The 22,871-nt window shown below is 39.0% G+C and overlaps 2 protein-coding genes across 3 annotated transcripts; one reads left to right on the top strand and one right to left on the bottom strand.

Annotated features, from left to right (window-relative positions):
* Positions 1–1,459: 1,459 nt before the first annotated feature.
* pex12 (peroxisomal biogenesis factor 12) lies at positions 1,460–13,518 on the bottom strand. Of its 2 annotated transcripts, XM_088344672.1 has the most exons (5): positions 13,410–13,518; positions 11,881–11,987; positions 6,698–6,830; positions 6,047–6,582; positions 1,460–2,349 (listed from the first exon to the last, which is right to left on the bottom strand). In XM_088344672.1, the coding sequence occupies exons 2-5, from the start codon at positions 11,955–11,957 to the stop codon at positions 1,959–1,961; spliced, it is 1,137 nt and encodes a 378-aa protein (XP_088200798.1). In that variant the 5' UTR covers positions 11,958–11,987; positions 13,410–13,518; the 3' UTR covers positions 1,460–1,958. The 2 variants fall into 2 exon arrangements, with proteins under 2 accessions (XP_088200798.1, XP_088200807.1); XM_088344681.1 differs by lacking the exons at positions 11,881–11,987; positions 13,410–13,518 and adding an exon at positions 9,100–9,309.
* LOC148375101 (uncharacterized) lies at positions 11,872–22,043 on the top strand. Its single transcript, XM_088344694.1, has 6 exons — positions 11,872–12,000; positions 13,353–13,692; positions 13,766–13,911; positions 16,055–16,223; positions 16,306–16,468; positions 17,842–22,043. Exons 2-6 carry the CDS (start codon positions 13,387–13,389, stop codon positions 18,147–18,149), a joined length of 1,092 nt encoding a protein of 363 aa, XP_088200820.1. The 5' UTR covers positions 11,872–12,000; positions 13,353–13,386; the 3' UTR covers positions 18,150–22,043.
* Positions 22,044–22,871: the final 828 nt, after the last annotated feature.

Below are 22,871 nucleotides of genomic sequence, written 5' to 3'. Positions count from 1 at the left end.
TTGACGTCCTGAAAGATATAGACATGGCCGCAGGTATTCAATGTTTGTCACTTACACTGCTGAAAATAGTTGTCAATCATTTTATGGTTTGGAAACATTTGTATCTAGTACAGTGACCAAAAATAATGTGGTAATGAGATAAGATCCACTGCCTTTTGCTACAGTGGTGGTTAATTCAGCGCAATTTTTTCCATACATATTTTGCACACTTACCTTTCTGGCCAATTTGGGGTTTTTGGATGCGCTTTATCGTCCGGAAAATATGGTAAACAAAAAAGATCTTTAACACTGAATTAACATAACAATTTGATAATTCTAAGAACTCCCCTTACTTCACTGGATAGTGTCATCACATTACACTTCAGAATCCATTCAATCATTAAAAAGTCGTTATTTGGACAAACATCTCATTTTATTTGAAATTAATCTTCTGAGATACATCTTTTTCAATCACGCAGTGATAATAATGTTAAGCATGGTGTCAAAGGAAAATTCTAATTCACAGTGGAGTAAAAAAACAATACACTACCGTTCAAATATTTGGGGTTTCTTAGAAGGGTCCAAATTTTTGACAAAAAAAACGGTCCTTTTCTAACATAAATAATACCTTGCGGTTAATATTGTCATTTAAATTTTTGTCCAGGCTTTGTTCCCATTATTTCACTGGAATAAAGACCAGGAAACGAGGCCGGAATCTGTAAACCATCGGCAAGGCCGCGGAGCAGATTCGACTCTTTTTTTCTGTTTATATGTTGCACAATTTCTAATGTATATTTTTTTGCTCATGTTTGACAATTATAGTCTTTACACTGAGCTATTGCTTTTTCTTGTTTGAGTCGTTTGTAATTATTAATGAGTATTAGTATTACGTTATGTTTAATAATTTTTTTCGGTTATTTATGATTTGATAGTCTTTACGCGTGATTTTTGTCCTTATTCATTTAAATTATTAACTTTCTATTCTATCTAGCTTGCTTATGGATATATCACATTAAATTACTCTTCATAGGCTTGTTCTTAGTGTGCTTTTTTTTTTAATTCTAAAAACGTGTTCCTGAAAATAATCCTATTTATTCAATTTCAATACTTCCTAAAAGGGTTGTTTGTGTGTGTGTGTGTGTGTGTGTGTGTCGATGTCAATATTTATAATAAATGTTATTTTTTATTTATTATCTGGTTTGTGCTTTTGTTGTTTGATCATTTCCTTGGATTTTCCATTTTCAGACTATAGAAATAATAATTCCATATACCTCTTTTGTTTATTTGAGTTGCATGAATCTATTTAAAGCCTAGCGGGCTGCAGTAATTGTCTGCTTATTAAGCAAGTGTGCATTAAGATCTCGCTTTTGTTCTCATTGTTTGGCCTCTTATTCTGTGTCCCAGCGTTATTTTGTCATTGAAATGCATTTCTCATGACCATAGAAACATGTACGTTATTTTAACAAAGAAACATCCAGAGTCCTCACGAATGATTTTTTTTTTCTTTTCAGGCTATGTCCTGAAAAATCAAGTTAATTGTTCCCGCAGCGGCCCGACAAAAATATGACATTTCGAGTTTGCTTCAGGCGCAGTCCTGCCAATCAAGTTAATTAGTCAGGTTCGGGTCGCGTTTTAATGCTTACAGGTCGGGTCGGGCTGTTTTTTCTTAGGCCCGATCTTACCTTTAGTTTCAACATCTACAGTAAAGAGACGACACCAAGATTCTAACCTTGAAGGCAGTGGCCAAGAAAAAGCTATATCTGAAACTGGCCAACAAACGGCAGAGATTCATTTGGGCAAAAGAACACAGACATTGGATACCTCATTTGGTAAATGAAAGTGTGACTTTTTCATGAAAACCAAAATTGTCTGTGTGAACCCAAACTTTCGAACGGTATATATTGCTGAAAGATTCTGATAAGGCCCTGTAGAAGTGCCTGAAAATGAAGCACCCGGGGTGGTTATCTGAACTTTTGAAATTAAGTGTCTGGCGTGTAAATCTTGACAAGGTGCTGCAGTTCTGTGGGGTAGCCGGAGAGCGGACAACAGCGGTTTGCTTTCACGTACGTGTAGACGCAGCGGTAACAGAAGACGAAACCAGACGTGGAAAGCGCCGTGGCGTTAACGCGAAGCTTCCTGCAAAGCGGGCAGAAAGTCGTGTCTGTCGCTCGGTCGTCCTTGGCGTGGAGGTGAAGTGGAGGCGGCGGGGCGGGAAGGGATGTGAGGCTCTTGACCACAGCCTCGTTGTCTGTGGAGTACCACCATTCCAGGAACTGCAAAAGAAAAACCCCAAGGGAGAGGGATGTGGAAAGGGAGACGGCCACGCCCCTCACTGCTTGTGACATCAACCACCACAACCGCTGCATTAGGCTGAAATCAAAACAAAACACATAAGCACAACTGCATCAAGCAACTTTATATTACAGAAGGGCTGCAACTAGCAAACTATTTTAATAGTCAACTAGTCACCGACTATCAGAGGTAAAATCTTAAGCCCAGAGTCTAAATCCGAATTTTGAGCCTAAAATGTCAATCATTACGTTCGGGTTAGGCCTGGCTTTTTTCTAGCTGAATTTGGGGGAAAAAAAAAAAAAAAGGTTTCTGACTGAGGTCTGCAGGAATACAGATATTGCCTCATCACAACACATACTGTACTATTCTCTTGCAATGCCATTTCAAAGTAGGGCTGCAACCAACGATGTTGAATCGGTTGATTAGTTGATGAATGGGATTTCTTTAAGACATTTTTGATTTCCTCCTCTTTATTTAAACATTGAATTACTGGACTGATGGAAAAGTACTGCACAAAACAACAGAATATTCTATAATATAAAACAATTTAAAAAAAATCAAAGTGTGTCAATTAACTTGGCAACAATTCATACAAATGTATGCTGTACACCTGCAAACATGCAAAATACTTTTTGCTACCACCTCATCCAAAGATCGGATTGTACTTGGACTTACAGTATACTTAACAAAAAGAGCAATACATTTTTTTTTATTTGTAGCAATCTTTATCAACAATATGTGTATATACATATACATATATATATCTAGAAAATATAAACCCACCTTTCAAAATGCTGTCAATAAATTATTTTTTTTTTTGGTTAAATATTTGAATACGATTAACAGTCCCGATATGAAAATTATATATATATTCACGATTAAGAATCTGCTCTTTATGTAGAGTTAAACATGTCATTATTATTTTTAATATATGATTTTTTAATTTTATCTACTTGTTTACTATTTTTTCTCTGTACTTTTGCAGCACTTTATGTTCCCTCGAAAAGTGTTAACTTTGATTGATGATGAAACAGTAAATCACAAGAAAGTTGAAACATTAATGCCAATTTTGTGTGTAATGATGCAGTGTTCAAAAAAATATATATAAAAAAAAAAGACAACCTTTTAAAAAAACAGATCCGGGCACTCCGGTTTCCTCCCACATTCCAAAGACATGCATTTCAGGTGAATTGGCCGGTCCAAATTGTCCCTAGGTGTGAATGAGCGAATGAGTTGTCTGTCCCTGTGTGCCCTGCGATTGGCTGGCAACCAGTTCAGGGTGTACCCTGCCCACTGCCCGTTGATTGCTGGGATGGGCTCCAGCCCCCCGCGACCCTACTGAGGATAAGCGGTACGGCTAATGAGATGAGATTAAAAAAGAGGTATTGGCACCCTATGCTGGGCCAAAGTGGTACTACATCTCTCAGAGTCACAACGGAATTGTGTGCACTCTAATTTGCATTGATTCAACGTACTTAGTAGCTCATAAATCATGCAATACAACAAATCAATGAGCCGATTAGTTTCACTTCACTTTCAATAATCGATTTTATTAATTTGTTGCTGCTCTGTCTCTATTATCCACCTGTCATTTTTCTTCTTTGTCTCTCTGCCCCTCTTTCTCTTAATTTTAGATTCTTAAAACGTAACGCTGATATGGTTTTAAATAAAATAAACGTTTAAATAAACGTCCGTCCTTTTTTTAGGAACAGGTAAATAAATTGAAAATTAAAATCGAGTAAACATTTTATATCCCTGTAAGAAAAGACTCATTAGCTGCAGTAGAACAGTAATAAAACAAATGTGATGTGCATTTTGTGAAGTACATTCACTGGTTAGTTAAAAAGTCTGTAACAAAGGACTTAACGATTCTCAAGAGTTTAATATCAAACGGTTTTCACAACTGCAGCACGGCGGGGCAGTGGTTAGCGCGTGTGCGGCACAGTTCTGAGGTCATGAGATCGAACCTCCTGTGTGGAGTTTGCATGTTCTCCCCGTGTTTGCGTGGGTTTCCTCCGGGCACTCTGGTTTCCTCCCACATTCCCAAAAACATGCATGTTAGGTTAATTGGCCCTCGGTGTGAATGAGCATTGAGTTGTCTGTCTCCGTGTGCCCTGCGACTGGCTGGCAACCAGTTGTGTCCCCTGCCCACTGCCTGAAGATTGCTGGGATGGACTCCAGCACCCTACTGAGGATAAGCGGTGCAGATAATGGATGGATGGATGGTTTTAACAACTGACACTTGTGTTTTAAGTTTGAAGAAGTGAAGTTTGATCTTCAGACTCCATGCATTTAATTTCAAATAACTGTCAGGCACAGTCTGGCATAACTATCAAGCGCTCTATAGCAAATTACAGTATGCGAGTAAATAATGTACATGAAAACCGTATTGGCTTGAATGTTACTAGAACCTTTCTGAAGCGAGTCAGTCTGTTTTATTCAACTGTCCGATGTTTTTAAAAATGTTTTTTTTTAATTGTTGGTACATCACCAAGTCGACTAAACCATGCAGCCCTTTATTAAACAGATCCCTTCTTGCTTATATTTATAATTGTTAAAAAAATAAAATGATTACTGCATTTTTCGGACTAAGTCATTTTTCTTTTCATAGTTTGACATAGAGTGACTTATATTCAGGTGAGACTTATATGTGAAATTATTAAGATATTTTATATTATTGAGTTTAATTTTTTTTTTTTTTTTTTTTTAAGCAATCAATCAAGGATCAAGTGTATCACTTCCCGTGTTATATTCACACTTAACCGGAGAGGGTGTGCTAGGCCTATGTGGATCATTTCAACCTTTCCCTGTTGTGGTGGACATTTTTCGAAGCGGAAAAAGAAAATGGGGCAGCTTATCATCTTGGAGGAGTTGTCTACTGGTAAAAGTGACATTGAAGATGAATATTTCATTGGATTTAGTCATTTGGAGTAAAGCTGATAGTTTTGCCAGCATGCTCTTTTACAGTATGCCAGAGTTATCTGACTAAAACGTAATATGTTACGTCAGCCAACAATCGTGTCTAAGATATGCATTCACGTTTAACATTAGTTTACAGTGTTCTCAATTTTATTTTTATATTCAGATTTTGTTTCAAGATTGCAGAAGTAAATGGAAGGAGACTAAGACAAAGGCCGCGAATGACGTGGATGGATGGTGTTATGAGTCCACTGCAGGAAAGAGGTCGAAATATAGTGGAAGCTGGAGCTCTGGTTGGTGATAGGAATGAGTGGTGAGGTGTTGTGAAAGGATAGTGGGGTGTTTAGACGTGTTCTAAGGGATGGGCAGGGCCCCGGTATGATGCGGCAGGGGTAAACCAGTGAAAGCTGTCAGGCCCTGCTGTTGAACAGAAGAGTGTGTTGTGTCACCCTGACCCGAGTGACATGGCCGCTTTCGTGTGTCCCGTTTTATCTGGAGGGATGAAAGCATGACCCACTTGGGTGCCAAGGTGCCTAACTTGTTTGGGTGTTTGAGCATTTGGGTTGGCCATGGTCTAAAAACTTTTGTGTGTGATTTTTGCTACCTTTTCTTTTTTTAATTTCTTTGTTTTTGTATGTGTTTGTCTTCTGTCGGTCACCCCTCTCGAGGGATATGACCAGGGTAGATAGAGAGATAGATAGACGTTTCAAGATGGCATGCATGTTTTTGCTGTTATAGAAAATACATTTCTCCCCAAAATTCCCTTCTAAATATTACATTTTTGGCTGGTGCGACTTATTCTCCAGAGAAACTTAGTCCCGAAAATATGGTACAAAAAAATCCAGAAATAACTTACCTGTAATCAACCGGGCTCCCCCTTCTTCTGGCTTTTAGCTCCATGTCTCTCAAGTCTTGCGCCGTGAGTCGAGCTAGTCGTACCCTGGCAAGCCACAGCAAAGGATTGTGGGTGTGCGCCACCCCAAAGATGAAAAGCAGCTGCTGGCAGAAGATCCATGCCCGCCAGACCGAGTTGACATAAGGGTAGGCGGCTACTGCCGCACGATAGAGCCTCTGACTCCTGCTCTGCGCCAAACGTATAGAGAAGTCCTCTTCCTCCCTCTGGCGGGCAAACGTGGCCTCAAGCTTGGCCTGCAGGTATGGCACCAGGCACAAGAGAAGCAGTGACCGCCAGCGGGCTTTGGTGTGCAGGCCCAGGCCAGCTAAAAGGCCCCGCCCCACTGTAACTCTTTTCAGACCATAGAAATTCTCAGAGAAGGAGGCACAACAGTGGGACAGGAAGTGCTTCTGAAGGAGGAAATCCATTAGGAGGTAAAACTCATCAAAGTACCGCCACAAGCAACCAAAGCGAGACGGGTTGGATGCTGCGAGGACCTAAGAATGCAAAAAAGATTTAGGCAAAAATACACAATTTTTATTAGTTTTCTAGGTAAACAACAATGCACAAGAACTCTCAATGACACTCTTATTCGATTATAAAGTGTCTCACTTTGACAGCGTGTCTCAGAGCTGGTTTCACTGCCTCCATCAGGGAGTCTTGAGCTAGGACCTCGAAGATGGACGGCTGCTCCCGCACAGTCCCAGAAGTCATATGAGCACCAGCCTCAGCCATGATCACCGCACTGTAACAGATTATGATTTTGCAACAGTCCTTCAACGTGAAGAAGTAAACTCGGGCCAAATCCTTATTGTTTTCAAGAGCCAAAAAGAGAACCGCAGGTTTGAGAGCGTTCCTCATTCGGGCCCCGGTGCTGTGTAATGCTCTTCCTGAGATTTGATGTGCAACCTCAGTGGAACTGTTTAAATCTAGGCTTAAAACACACTTCTATTCTATAGCAAATGAATAACCTATTTTTTATGTTGACACTATCTTTGTATTATTTGTTATTGCAACATCCATTGCAGCCTGGTCATCCTGGAAGGGGGATTACCTCATGTGCGGTCCGTTCTCCAGGTTTCTTTATTTTCCTCATGTTGAGGTTTTTGTGTTTTTCCTTACCCTCGTGCAGGTTTTGGATCAGGGGATGGTGTATTAATGGTCTGTGGTTTGCAATAATATGGGGTCTGTGCAGCCCTTTGAGACGCTTTGTGATTAAGGGCTATACAAATAAACATGACTCTAATTTTACACTCCCGTTCAAAGGCTTGGGGTTACCCAGACAAATTTGTGTTTTCCAAGAAAAGGTCACACTTTTATTTTTAATTCAAATGAGTTGTCCAATGTCTACGCTTTTTGCCCATGATAAATTCTTCCTTTTTTGGTCGGTTTCAAAAGTAACTTTTTCTGGCCTTTCGAAAAGTTAATTCACACCCACAAATGTGATGCACCAGACTCAACTAGCTCAAAAGAAGGTCAATTTTACAGCCTTTTCAACGAGGAATACGGTTTTCAGTTGTGCTAACATAATTGCAACGTTTCTCCTCATTCATTAGCCTTCTGACGCAATTAGCAAACACAATCCACTATTAGAACACTGGTATGCGCCTTGCTGGAAATGGAGCTCCAGGCACCTATGTAAATAATGCACATAGCAAGAACAAGATATTTGCGGCTAAACTTGTCATTTACCACGTTAACAATAAACCGGGAGTTTTTCTGATTGGTTTCACGTTATCTTCGTGCTTTTTCTTCAAAAAGAAGGACATTTCTAAGCGACCCCAAACTTTTGAACGATAGTGTATACAGATCTATGTCATTTGGCTCCGTCTGTTTGTGCAAGTATCTATGTATCTATCGGTCTATCTATCTACCTTGGTCATATCCCTCAAGAGGGGTGACCGACAGCAAGACAAACATATATAATAACAAAGAAAATAAAGAAAAGCAAAAAAAAAAACACACACAAAAATTTTTGGGACCATGGCCAACCCAAATGCCCAAACACCCAAACAAGTTAGGCACCTCGGCACCTAAGTTGGTCATGCTTTTGTCCCTCCAGGTGAAACGGGACACAAGAAAGCGGCCATGTCACTCGGGTCAGGGTGACACAACACACTCTTTCACCAGCAGGGCCCCTACAGCTTTCACTGGTTTACCCCAGCCGCATCAAACAGGTGCTCTGCCCATCCCTTCGAACGTGTCCAAACATACCACTATCCTTTTCACAACCCCTCTCCACTCATTCCTATCACCAACAAGAGCTCTAGCTTCACTAGATTTAGACCTCTTTCCTGCAGTGCACTCATAACACCATTCATCCACGTCAATCGCGCCCTTGGTCTCCTTCCATTGACTTCTGCTCTGTAGATCCTCATCAACATTTGCTCCTCATCCATCCTCTCCATGTGTCCAAACCAACCGAGTACTCTCTTTTCCAAACGCTTGCTCAGTTCCACTACTACTCCAGTTCTGTCTCTCACAATTTCATTTCTCAATCTATCAAATCTTGTCACTCCTAACAAACTCCTCAAACACTTCTTCTCAAAAACATTTAATTTCCTTTTTAAATCTGCGTTCAGGCTCCAAGTCTCTGCACTATACAACACAGTCGGCACAATCACACTCTCATACAGTCCCCTCTTAACGTCCATACTCAAACTCTTGTTGCTCACCTCTCTCCTCAGAGCACCCAAAATCTTGCTTCCTTGATTCACTAAAAAGTATGCACTTGTTTAATGTTCAGAGGAAAACCAGACTAAAGCTTAACAGTCTTTTCGTCTAGGTTATAACAAAATAGTAAATGATTCAACACTCTGTAAATAAACATAGACCCAAATCCCAAAGTTTCAAAATGCTAAAAGACAAGAAACCGAAAACGTCTTCAGTCAACATTCATATAACCTAATACGTGCGTGTTTCTGTTCACAAAGATAGAAAAATAAAATATAAAATATTTTCTGCGTGTATGTATTTGGTCAATGGACAAAGAAAATCGTGCATGCGACACTTACCTAAAGGGCTACAGCAAAATAGAATTTGCAACCTTTTGGTGCTTTCTGATGTTCTTTGGCATCTTTTCGAGTTTTGCAGGCATCCCAAGCTTTCAGTTAAAACAGAAATTGTCCATTTTCGAGGGAAAACCAACAAAACAATGCGTAGTGTGCTCCATCAGGTTTACAGAGCGCCCATGTTGCTTGTCAATCGCTCTGCTTCCTGGTAAACAGTCCTACGCCAGCACTTCCGCATTTACACACACTTTTTCACAAAACTTTATTTAAACATTATGTTTTCCCTTAAAACCGCGATGAAACATATTAGTTATGATAACGACGATGATAAAAAATAATATCACTATTCATAATGATAATAATAATAATAATAATAATAATAATAGTAGTAGGTATGCGTATAAAAGTACTCGATTAAATCAATAATAGCTAGAATAAGAATGATGATGATGATGATGATGATGATGATGATGATGATGATGATGACGATAATTATAATAATAAACATAGTATTCTTAATAATAATGATAATAGTCATGTGTGTAAAAATAGTGTTTCCCTTTGGGAAATTACTTCAGCTAATTCCATTTTGGTGAAAGTTGTCTTTATTTTATTGCAACCACCCAAATTTGATTGTCTCAAGGACTATTCAGCCCTTGAAAAAATATGCTCACCAAATATTTTAAAAATTATAGAAAAATCGTCACAATGTAAATAATTGAATTGTGATTTATTAGACTTAAAATACTTTTAAAGTTTTAAGGCCTCACATAGGTTAAAGGCACAGCGTATGAAATTTAGTGCCTTCTAAGTGGTACAAAAACTTTCATTTAGTAAAAAAGTGATTTGAATACTGGGCCAAAATAGCATACCAATATTATTTTTTATAAAAAAAAATCCTACGTTGAGAAAATTGTATTTCTTTTACACAGTGGAATCCCCATTTAGGTTGCTGCCATGTTTGTCTGGCATCCTGCGCCACCCTTGCTCACACCAGAAAACACAGTTCCATCTAGTGCTCAAGTATTACACACTAGGGCTTTAAGGTTGAGGTTAGGTTAGGGCTGAGTTAAGGTTAAGGTTAGATTAATTACCATTAAATACGATTAATTAACCACAATGAAAACATAGTACAATGCGCTCTAACAAACAATGCAGGAATTCACAAAAAATTAAGTTCAACATGGCTGAACTTCTTGTTTCTCAATTTTCGCACTGAACTAACTTTAATTTTCGTGAATCAAAAATAAGAGGGAAAATGACTAATTGATATCCATATGAATGACCAAAAGTTAAATCTTATCCCAAATACTACAATTTGACATTGAGATCCAACTTGTACTACTTGGAATATAAATGTCAGGTTATGACTGGTGTACTAGTAGAAAAATTTGGTAGGGAATGGTCTGGAGATACCCTCTCATATCAGGACCTGGTCTTGGGCCTAAAACCAATGGCGATTTCCAGGGAAGTGCACAGCACACCCATTTGAGTACCATATTTTTACAACCATAAGGCACACATAAAAGACTCCAATTTTCTTCAAATTGTGCAGCACACCCTATCGTGCAGTGATCCCTCTATGTTATGTAAAGCGATGAAATTGCTAAATTGTGAAGTCGGCGTCATAAGGCTAGGTTCACACTTCAGAGCTCAATGCTCAATTCCATTTTTTGGGGTCAAATCTGATGTTTTTGAGAGATTGTTCACATTTCAAACTAAATGCGACTTGTATGTGATCTCCTGTGACTTCTATGTGTCTCCTGTGTGGACGCGACGTGTCCTGCTTGTGCAAAGAAGGACACGTGACGTCACACACAATGTGTCCATTGTTTAAGGAAGTACTCATGGATGCTAACGTCATAGCATAATAATGAAATCCAAAACATCAATTTCCCTCCGTTGAATACTTTCCATGCTTTTGTATGCAATAGTGTGTTGATTTCTACACTATGCGGAAGAACATGGAAACCGAGCTGCCGGGAGAAAATTAAAGATTAATGAATCGATAGTTCGCAAGTGAAGGAGGCTGACAAACCAAATCAGTAGTTTTTACATGTTTATTTTACTTTTTAATTAACACTTAAATAAACCACAACAAAACTCAGTTTTTTGTCCCGTTGTATTTTTAAACGCACAAATTTGTATGCTTGTCTGTGTTGTTGTAAGGCGATGTTGTTCCTAAATGCGACTCACTTGTAAAATCGGACTCCCCTTCGTGTGATCACGCACTATGCTTCTGACAGAATGTGAGTCACGATTGGAATCCATATACAGTAATGTGTTAGTTAAGAAATATTGATTCGCGTGATTAAAACAAAACAAAAAACGATCATAGTTTATATAATGAGTTTATTAAGAAATATGCAAACGTAACCAACACCGCAGCGCTGAAAAGCACAGTTTATGCAAACGGGAGTCAGATTTTGCATGGGAGTTGGATTTAGGCACAACAACAGCCTCAACAGAGGGCACCAGCGCCCCATCAGGCGGTGCGCCCTGTGTATGTGGTAAATAGAGAAATAAAACCAGTCCCGAGAGACTGCACCTTTTACCATGGCGTGCCCTATGGTTGTAAAAATACGACATTCAAAGTCAAGTTCTATTGTATAATCTTGATATAATCCAAGAGTCAGTAAAACAGATGGAATTGGAGACATTGCGACCCCCTGACGTTATAAACAGAAAACAGAGGGCGGATGAAAACATGCAATGAAATGACAGTTTAGTGGATGAGAGGCAACATTTGGTGATTGGAAAGGAAAGGATTAAAGGATTACTCACACAGCCACTGGCTGCACCAAAGTCTCCCCCATCATCCCGTCCATCACTTGTTTGTTTAACCGACTTGCTGTCATCATTTCAGCAACACGAAGGACTTGCTGTTCTTCCTGAGCAGGAATGGTGAGTTAACTTTTGGAGAATTGAATGAAGAAGTCAAGTTTTAGTTTGATTTACATTTACGATAAAAACAGACATTTAAAAAGCGGTTGTTACAGTTAGTTGACAACCATGAAATTACACTCACGACCATCACTAGAGCATTTTTTATACCTTATTTACCATCAGAGTGCGACATTGTCACTTCTCTGTGAATCATTGAAAATAGTTAATAATTTCTGTCTATATCATGCAGAGACCCACCAGAAAGGATTTTAAATGGTTGTTCCGTTAATTTGGATGCTGCAATTGTTATTACACTCGGAGGAGAGACCATTAGGACAAAAGCTTTGCCAAAAACATGTCATTATCTAAGGAGATTACAGAGGTTTTTTTTCATGTGATTTGCAAGGACAACAGTTGCTCAATATATGATCACTAAACAACGTCTTACAATAAATTTACAGAAGCAATAAATTCTCCCTTAACATCTTGGTTAGTCAAGGTCGCAAAGAGTAATTTTCCGAGTAAACGAAAACAAGCTGTAAGAGTGAGGCAAATACAAATTTATAATGGACAAATATCAATATATAAGTAATGAAACATACTTCATCATTTCACCACGTTGAAAATAATGTTTTTTCATTATTGTTTTGTATTTATTTGAGACACTTATTCTGCACGAGCAAATTAAAAAAGAGGGGCGGAGCAAACGCGGGCTGATGGGAAAGTGGGGACCGGTAAAGGTGAGTTTTTGTGGACACGGCGGACAATAATGGATATATATTTTTCCCACCCTTACCTTTGGAAATATACACTTTTTTTCCTTGGATTACTATCAACGGGCACCCAGAATCTGCAGGTCTGCAACAAAGTTTAAGTACCTATATCATTTTATGTTCATTTTGGCGGCTGTGATTTTTGGACTGTGTGAAGTGTCCCGGCTCCTAGGCTTTGTAGCGTATTATGAACTGACCGATAACGGATAATGGATAATGAATAACGAAGATAGAACAATAACCCTTAAAAACCCCAAAACCCCGAAGGACATTTAGCTCCAATCGCGAGACTTGAAGTTTGGCTTGGATTAATTTGGCTTGGATTAATTTCGTGTTTATTTGACGTGGGTGCATGCGGCTTATATACAGTTGCGGCTTGTGTGTGGACAAAATTGGTTTTCCCCTTAAAGTGTGATGGGTGCGGCTTATAATCAGGTGCGCTCTATAGTCCGGAATTTACTGTAATAGTTAATGGAAAATAGTTAGTCATTTAAAAGGCTGCCAGATTACAATTATCATTCTACTCTTATTTTCTATTCATGTAAATTTTGACACTTTGTTTGTTTTGATTTTCAACTAATTTCATCTTTTTTTTAGGTGTCACATTGCTGATTTGGTCAAATCTCCGAGTATGAGCATGAAACTCCTCCTTACCAATCTTTTTTTATTGATGGTGAGATGGCCTCCCTTCTTTTTCACCTCAGTGGGAAGTTCCAGGTTTTGCCCCCGACATTGCTTTTGTGACGAGCACAGTAACTTGGTGGACTGCCGTCAGCGGGGCCTTGAAACTGTTCCTAGGGGACTTCCCCACGGCACTTGGCTCCTGGAGCTGGGGGGAAACAATTTGAGTGAAATTTGTACCAGGGCCTTCACCGGGCTGTGGTCCTTACGAGTGCTGGTGCTGGCCAACAGCAACATTGAGGCCCTGCAACCCCAGGTCAAACCTTATTGATAGTAAAGAAATTCGAGAGAGCATTAAATAGTGTGTTTTTGTTTGTACATATCAACAGACATTCTTTTCCCTGTCGTATCTGGAGAAGCTGGATCTTAGCGCTAACCAGCTGACAAGTCTTCCTGAAGACTTCTCCGTGAGCTTGTCCGCTCTCAGAGAGCTGCGACTAGACCACAACAGCTTACATCATCTTTCTAAACTCAGGTAAAACTTGCAGTACTTTAGAACTATTTTTGAACAAAGCCACGGAGACAGTGGCTCTTTGTTTAAGTAGTGACAGGGGAGAGTTGTGATAAGAGGGATATTATGAAAAATGACTGACGCTTTGAGTGACCAAATAAGGTAATGTTGAGAGAGAGAGAGAGAGAGAGAGAGAGAGAGAGAGAGAGAGAGAGAGAGAGAGAGAGAGAGAGAGAGAAAGAGAATGAGAAAGAGAAAGAGAGAGCAACAGAAAGAGAAAAGCTACAAAAACAGAGGAACTTGAGACCTGGAATGTTATACCATTCTTCCATGAATTATCTATTCGGAATTTTTGCTTGGTACAATTTTCTATTATATTTGTATTTTTTCTGGGTCTATATTTTTAATTAATTAATTCATATCAGATTATACCAGCCAATCGACAGAAAAAGATTGTGGATCGCAGACAGAAACATCTCAAATGAGCAAAAATTATGTGCAAACAGCAAGGTAGAGAATTTGCCGGGTTTAGCTGGGGACCAGGAGAACATGGTTCAAGGTTGAAACCTCCAGTGACAGTTGGACACCAACCGATGACATCTTCTCCAGGTTAAAAGCTTCAGTCACTTTTTGAGTGACTGGAAAAGGTAGCACCAAGTTGTGTATGTTATAAAAATTAGATGAAATGTACCTTCATAACAATGTTTCTATTATTGTTCTAATAATAATAATAATTATTATTATAAAAAAATCTAGCTATCACTAAAAAACCTAACAGTATTAGTAGCAAACTTAGTCTATTGTAGCCATTGGTACCAAACATAATTACCTGACACTTATCCTACACACACTTACTAAGGCATTCGGCATTCAAGTAAATCTAATAACTAGCTTGTTAGTAATTATAATGCCTTGCAACCACAGGCTCCTACGGTGCTTTTGAAAAAGCCTGTTTTCTCTTAGAATCGCAAAAAAATGTGTTCATTTGTATTTTTTCTGGGTCCTAATTTTTTTCTATCATAAATAATTGAGGAAGACTACCTTGCAAATTAAGCTACAATGTATAGTAAATAAAATTTTGGGTTTTGTGTGGTAGGCCCAAGTGGGGGAAGCTGGAACTGAGGCAGGGGTTCTCAAAAATCCGGATGGTATTCAATAACAATAGGAGGTACGAAGTTACACACAGGAGTTCACAAAACAACGAAATGTCCAAACATAATTTTTCAAAATAAAGTTAAAATCAGAGTGCACTCCGGGGAGGTGTGATCAGGAGACAGTTCTTAGGGCACCAAAGATTGTTGACTACAGTTTTTATCAGAAATGAAAAGGTGTGGATTTGCAAAATGGAACATGAAACTCTAACAGGCACGTCTGGTATAGTGACAACAAAATATCCAAACCAGAAACAGGAAACAAAAAACAAATATCAGTGGAAATGAAAATGACCTGACCACGTATGCTGTCCATAATTTACTTTAAGTCAGGAAAATTAGGGACAGGTGTGTGGTGATTGGTCACACCTGTGCCTGGTTCCAAAACCCCAGTTAGCGCCTTCTGGTAGAATGTGGCATACCAGATCCTAACGTAAGATAAATTACTTCTATACTTACGTTTTTGAATATCCAACCAAAAACACGGTTAAGGCTGTAATCTGCCATTGTGACTACCATTACATAATGTGTGTGATGACTTTCAAATTTAATAGACACTTAAAATACAGAGAGAAGATATCAATGCATTTTGAACTTGCAAAGAGGCAAAGGGAGCTCAAACCTCTGATAAGAAATTCCAACCTGTTCTGAAGGCACTTACCTGCGCTCTTTTTCCGATGAAATCGAACCATTACAAAAGCAGATCTGCCCTAAAGGAAATCAAAGAGCAGCAATATGATTGTCTGACAATGACAATGATGTAAACGGTTCATAATAGTCAAAACAACAAACAACAGAGTGCAATAATAGTCAAAATAATGAACTAGCCAGTTACACAAGCTCCTTTGGAGGTGTCCCATTTGAAAAACAGAAAAAACTTATCAGTCTACTTCTTAATTATGAAGGTTGCACGTGGTTTAGTGAAGTTGAGAACCAGATGATGGTTGGTACAGAGTCTGGGCTGCCTATTTCCCCAAATCTGCTTGAATAAACTCAAATTCTTGTTCCTTCTTCAGCTTTGAGTTTCTGGACAACACAGAGAAACTGGACCTCAGTTATAACCACCTCATGTCGTTGGGCCCTGGTGTGTTCAGGGGCCTCTCAAGGCTACGGCAACTTAACTTGCAAAACAACAGACTGTCTGTGGTGCTCCACGGGAGCTTTGATATGCTGCCTGCCCTGGAGGTAAAATAAAGGGCCTCTGATGATTCTTTAGGGAAGCCCGCTTACCCTATGATGACCTGTCTGCATGTCTGTCTGTGTGTAGGTGCTCCGGCTGAGTCACAACAATATTTCTCAGATTGACATGAAGGCTTTGGCTCCTCTCTACAGCCTGGCGGTTCTCGCTCTGGAGGGAAACAACTTGCATCACTTCAAATTTAAAACCTTGCTCAGTCTACAAACAACAGCTACACACATCCAACTAGCAGGTTGCCGATTTCAATCAATTTTGTTGTGTTTATGTTTTATTGTGTTTTTGTGCAGTGAAGCAAAAATGCTCAACACTTTTAACACAAAGTTCAGTGGTTCTCAACTGATCGGACTTCAGGACCCAACATTTCACCCTAATGACAAGAAAAAAAAAATCAGATCTCAAATGTATTGCATTGTGCAGTTTAAAGCAGAGGTAGAAGAATATTTATATTTCTTTTTTTCCCCTAAAAAACAAAATGACAATCAAAACTAAAATTTACCGTTAATACTTTTATATAAGCCTGCATCACATTTAAGCGACCCACAAAACAGCTTTATAATACCCACTTACTCAAAGACTTTTGTACCCAAAATATTTATAAACATCAATAAGTGTCTGATTTTGTCAAAAAAAAGATTAATATACTGGTAAAAAGGTAAAAATATAAATTTTGAAAAAACATTTACTGTAACTCCCAGTAGCGATTTAATGGAAGACGCTCGTACATTTTTTTTTTGTAGGTGCGTATTAATTTCCTTCTTCCGCTTGATCGTTGTTGTCACTGTTTTCCACTTTTCCTTTCCCTTATCAAAACTTTCTTGGAAATGTTATTATGATCAGAAAAAGAATAAAACCAACAATATTACAATCAAATTAAATGTAGTCCCTCTCAAACCCAATTGGGACGGTGCTAATTGACTAAACAGGAAGAAGAGGTCCAAGGCCTGGAGACACTAAAACGCCTTGCAAATAAAGACTGTGCTCTGTTTGCCTGCTGAATCGAGTCGAAGAAAGGCCACCTTATTTCAACCCTTATCCATACACAACACTCTTTTTCTAGCATGTATGGGTTTTGTTTGTACACCAGTGGACATTTGTTGTTGTAACTCAGTCTGCAACGATTAATGACAGCCAAACTAGAGCTTTGATCGCCATAACTCCAATCCCAATAATAATGCAATAAAAATGAGGTAAACTTACAAACAACCAGCCACCTCAGTCGGACTGCCTAGATGTAGATTACATGATAGAAATTATCAACATACACTCCATGTTATAAACCTGTTAGGGAAAGACACTCTTGTGGATTATGGATGAATTGGCACCAATAACCGTTGCTGGTGGGTCAACCTCAGTCCCTACGACCAAAAAGAAAGAAGTATTGCTCAATATAGTGAATACAAATCCTAACAAACGTGAAATGCATCCATAGCCACATATTCCCATTGTAATATGACTTTATGTCCCCCAAGAAACATCAGTTGTTATATTTTATGAAATTGAGATGGGTCACTGCAGAACCTAACATATCGGAAGGGTTAAGTTGTTTATCAGGCCTTACATGCAAAAAATATGCTTACATGGCTCAGTTTTCCATGGTCTCACCAGGCAACCCTTGGAGCTGTGACTGTGAGTTGCACCGCGTCTTCAGCAAAATCCTTTACGTTCGCCATCTCCACATCGACGACTACCACAACGTGACTTGCCGACAGCCGCCACCGCTGGCCGGAGCTTCTCTTGCAATGGTCGACAGTAAGCTGTGCATGGCAGAGACTGCCACCGTGCTCGTTATCACCGTTACCGTGCTGGTCACGGTTGTGGCAGCCGTAGTGATGGCGGAACACAACAGGAAGCGGAACCACGGAAAGAACTGGGACACCGAATCCCAAAATCAAACCCATGGTTCTTCGTCCTGAGAGCTAGGTCTCAAGTGAGCTGCGAATGACTTTGGTGGAAGGACTGGTATATCTTGGCCTGGACTCGTGGTAATTTTGAATGTGGGTGGTGAAGGGATGTGGCCATACCCAGTAACACACGACACAGAACCATACAGTGACTGCAATCTCTATTTTTACCTGTGAAGTACAACCTGTCTGCTGAACACTGAAAAACTGTAATGTGTTTGTTTAAACCTGGAAGTGGCAACATTTTACAGTAACGGAAATCTAATGTGATCGTTGGAGCAGTTTATAGACTCCTTTCTGTGTTTAGAGACAAGCATGATGGAGATAAAACGTGCCCGCATTGTTGAGGCAGAACGGCGGAATTCATATCAGATTATACCAGCCAATCGACAGAAAAAGATTGTGGAACGCAGACAGAAACATCTCAAATGAGCACAAATTATGACAGCAAGGTAGAGAATTTTGCCTTAGGGATCAAGGTCCACCAAAAAGCAATATTGATCGACGCTATATAGAGATTGTGTGAGCCACTTCGTGGAGCTTTTGTGTGTGACTCTTCTCCTCGTATATAAAGCCAGTTCACTTGGGGTAGCAAAGAAATAAAACACGTTTCAATGCCAGCAAGTTAAATAGACGAAAATAGTGGCTCAGTTGAACACTCCATATTAACAGTAGCTGAGTTCACACATATGTTAAACTTTAAAATATTTGACTTTCTTGGCGTCCACCATAAATACATTGTTAGTGGTTGCGGGATTAAAAATAATGATAACAACAATTCATCAAATATTATTAATATCAACAATATGATAATGTATTATCATTAAAAATAGACATTATATACACCACCTGATGACATCTTCTCCTGGTTCAAAGCCCCAGTCACATTTTGAGTGACTGGAAAAGATAGCACTAATTTTTGTATGTTATAACTCGGACAACTCTGGGTCACAAGTGACTTCCGTAAAAGGCTGAAGGGCAACCAAGGAAGATTGGTAACACTGGAAAGACAGAGAACATCCAGGAAAGACTGGCACTGCTGTGAGAGGCCAGCAAACCCAATCACAGCACTTGCAAGAGGGCACCAAGCGTTGCTACGGAACAGAACAATGAGCATTACCCCCAGAGTCTCCCGTGAGGGGGTCAGGCTCAGTATTCAACGGTAATGGCTATGGCACGAACACAGACGATGAGACAAATGACCCAAACCACACTAACTGGGGATGTGTTTGAAGTGAAGTGCCACTGTGGAATAAATCTGCAAAAACGCAAGGGGCCTCAACATACATCAACCCAGGAGCATCTGTGGGAAAAGGGAAAACAAATGCAGCGCATGGTGGAAACACTCAATGAGACGTGGGAGGACTCCAGTCAGGAAGCACCCCACAGTACAGGAGACCTCTCGGCATCTTCCACACCACTCGACCACAGAGTCCCCTCTCACTCAACCCTGGTGGGGCAAGCCGGCTCTGGAATAGGAGGGACAGGTTTAGCTGGGGACCAGGAAAACATGATTCAAGGTTGAAACCTCCAGTGACAGTTGGACACCAACTGATGACATCTTCTCCAGGTTAAAAGCTATAGTCACTTTGAGTGACTGGAAAAGGTAACACCAATTTGTGTATGTTATAAAACTTAGATGAAATGTACCTTCATAACAATGTTTCTATTATTGTTCTAAAAATAATAATTAGTATTATAAAAAATCTAGCTATCACTAAAAAAGCTAACAATATTAGTAGCAAACTTAGTCTATTGTAGCCATTGGTACCAAACATAATTACCTGACACTTATCCTACACACACTTACTAAGGCATTCAGCATTCAAGTAAATCTAATAACTAACTTGTTAGTAATTATAATGTCTTGCAACCACAGGCTCCTACGGTGCTTTTGAAAAAGCCTGTTTTCTCTTAGAATCTCAAAAAATGTGTTCTTTAAAATTACGATATGTACACCCATACACACTAAAGCCTAGAATGTTGTTTTTGTAAATCGCAAATCTAAAAACGCAACTCATAATACAAATCCTCTCTGGCTTATTCAAAATCTCCTGCTACTGCCGTTGTTTTGGATCAGCAAAGTGCACGGATCGTGTTCTGATCCGGCGATGACGTAGTCTTGAAAAGGGTCTTTTCAAGCACAACGACTTCTGTCTTGCTTTAAAACAAAGCAGCCATAGACTAGTCAAGTCAAGTCAGATTTATTTGTATAGCTCTTAATCACAAGATGTCTCAAAGGACTGCACAGGCCACAATTACATCACCTGATGTTAAACCTGCATGCGGGCAACGAAAAGCTCAAAAAGCTCAGCATGAGAAAAACAATAAACCTTGAGAAGCGGCCACACAAGAGGTAATTCCCCGTTTCAGGATGACCAGGCTGCAACGGATGTCACATTGGATAACAATATACAAAACGTCGTCAACATTGACAATAAATTATGCATTTTATCTTGTCCAAGAACAATTAATGCCAGAGCTTATACTTGTTAATGAAGCTTTTAAGATGACTAAATAGTACTTTCGCCGGAACTTTTGATTATGCGGAAGCATTGATATAGGCAGATGATTTAGGAACTGGTGACTGTCTTTGTTTTTAAATATAGGAATGATCTTGGCAAGCTTTGGAAGTTAAGAAGATTGTCCAAGGGCAGATACAAAACTAAATATGTTTGTTAGATGGCTTTCTACACTTTCAATTACCTGTTGGCATGCCAAGATCATTGCAATCAGTTGATTTCTTTGACTTAAAGTCCTTTACAATTTTTACAATTTTATTTTTATGTGTGGAATGCAGAAAAAGTGACTGTCCTTTATTAATTGTATATCGATTGTATTTACTTTAACTTCACTGTTTTATAAGCATCTTCTCATCATAAAATGTATAGTGAGGTGATGATGGGCTGACATTTATTTTGTTTTATTATAACCACGCTGTGGTTACGATCAACTGGTTGATCGCGAGTGACGTGTTGGGCACCCTGGGTGTAGCTAATTTTCGTTAATGTAGGAATAATGTACCATAGTTTTGGGACTTTTAGCCACACCTGAATATAGGCCACACTTAATATATTTTTAACATACATAACCCGCAACTGACTATAGCCGCGTGTGGCCATGTTTGAAGATGAAATATTTACAAATAAAGATGCTAGACAGAAAGTGTTTTAAACGTTTTAATAACAAAGAAAAGACACCAAGACACACCAACAGTGGAAAAACACAGCAGGAACCAGTGTTGGGAATAACTCCATTATGTAAGGGCGATTTTTTTTCACGGAGTAATCTAACTGATTGCTTTTAACGCCGTTAACGTTAATGATTAAACAGTATTTACTAATGCGCCGAAAAAAAAGCCGAAAGAGTTGTGAAAATCGTGTGCCCCTTTTTTGACAGCACCAGTGCTGCGACATCGGACCCATGTCTTTTGCGAACGAAACGTCTCTATGAAGTAAACGGTCCCCTGAGATGCCCTTTTTCTCATATAATTGGGCAACATGCATTTTTTTAAGATTCTGTGTTCTATCCAAATTCTGCATTTCATATTTTCACTAGGGTCGCAGGGTTGCAGGAGCTCATCCCAGCCATCTTTGGGCAGTGGGGAGGGGGCACCCTGAACTGGTTGCCAGCCAGTCGCTGGCAGGATTCTGTGTAGTTGACTTTAAATTTGTTCAACATACATAAGGTTAAAACTGTTTTCTATTTTTTGCTTTTTTTGTAGAATTCGAAATACTCTCATTTGAATCCGCATGTTTTTCAGTGTCGATACGTTCATATAAAAATGTAAAACTTATTCTTTTTTTCCCTAATTTATCTCCTTCTTCCTTTTGTTGTTGTATTTTTCTTTAGTTTATTTTTTAATATATGTTTCCATTTGATTCATTAAAATCACTTTGTATTGCTTATGGCTGAGTGTTATTTTATTATATTGTTTACTCTTTATATTTGTTGCACTTCAAGTGTAAGATACATGTGTTGCTAGGACAGTGCAATGAATATTACAAGGTTTTATAACACAACTTCCTGTCTGTTCTCTATTTAACTGACTCAAATACTGCTCAGAAAATTTCAAATTATTTCCCATACAACAAATGAATTTCAAATAAAAAGAAATAGTCAATTTCCCTGGTAACTAATTACTTTTAAAGTAGAGTAATTCAGTTATTAACTCAGTTACTTGATGGAAGAAGTAGTGAGTAATTGATAACTTATTTAAAGTAACATGCTCAACACTGGCAGAACTGGTTAAAGAAATACACTAATACTGTATGAGTCATTTTGACGCGGCAACGCAAGTAGCGTAACTCAGCAAAAACAGCAGTAACATTAAGTTAGACACTGCTAATGCTAATGCTTATTCTAATACTATTTATCTACAGAGTGTGTTACTGGATGTTTAATTTCTTCTTCTATGGTGTGTATTGGCTGCTGTGATTACCGTCTTTCTCAAAACCATCTGTCTCACTATTAGCTTTTCTGGGAGCCGTTAGAAAAAAATGCAAACATTAACCTCATCTCAGCATAACTGCAGGGTCGAAATTGTCACTGAGTGAGAATAGGTTGCGTTATGTATTCCTTCTGTGTACATTGTGTAAATGAATGGCTTTTGTACGTGTCTGTCAAACCAGATATACCTCAGTGCCATTTTGTGGTATATCTTACGCAGATATCATATTTGAGAAGTGTCATGTACAAATAGAGCCCAGGTGGTGCTTAAGCCTTTGCTCATCT

This window comes from Urocampus carinirostris, chromosome 1 (genome assembly GCF_059441175.1).
Source record: "Urocampus carinirostris isolate Australia breed hairy pipefish chromosome 1, RoL_Ucar_1.0, whole genome shotgun sequence".
Taxonomy (NCBI): domain Eukaryota; kingdom Metazoa; phylum Chordata; class Actinopteri; order Syngnathiformes; family Syngnathidae; genus Urocampus; species Urocampus carinirostris.
Note: the sequence above shows the minus strand (reverse complement) of the source record. Positions and strands in the feature narration are given on the sequence as shown.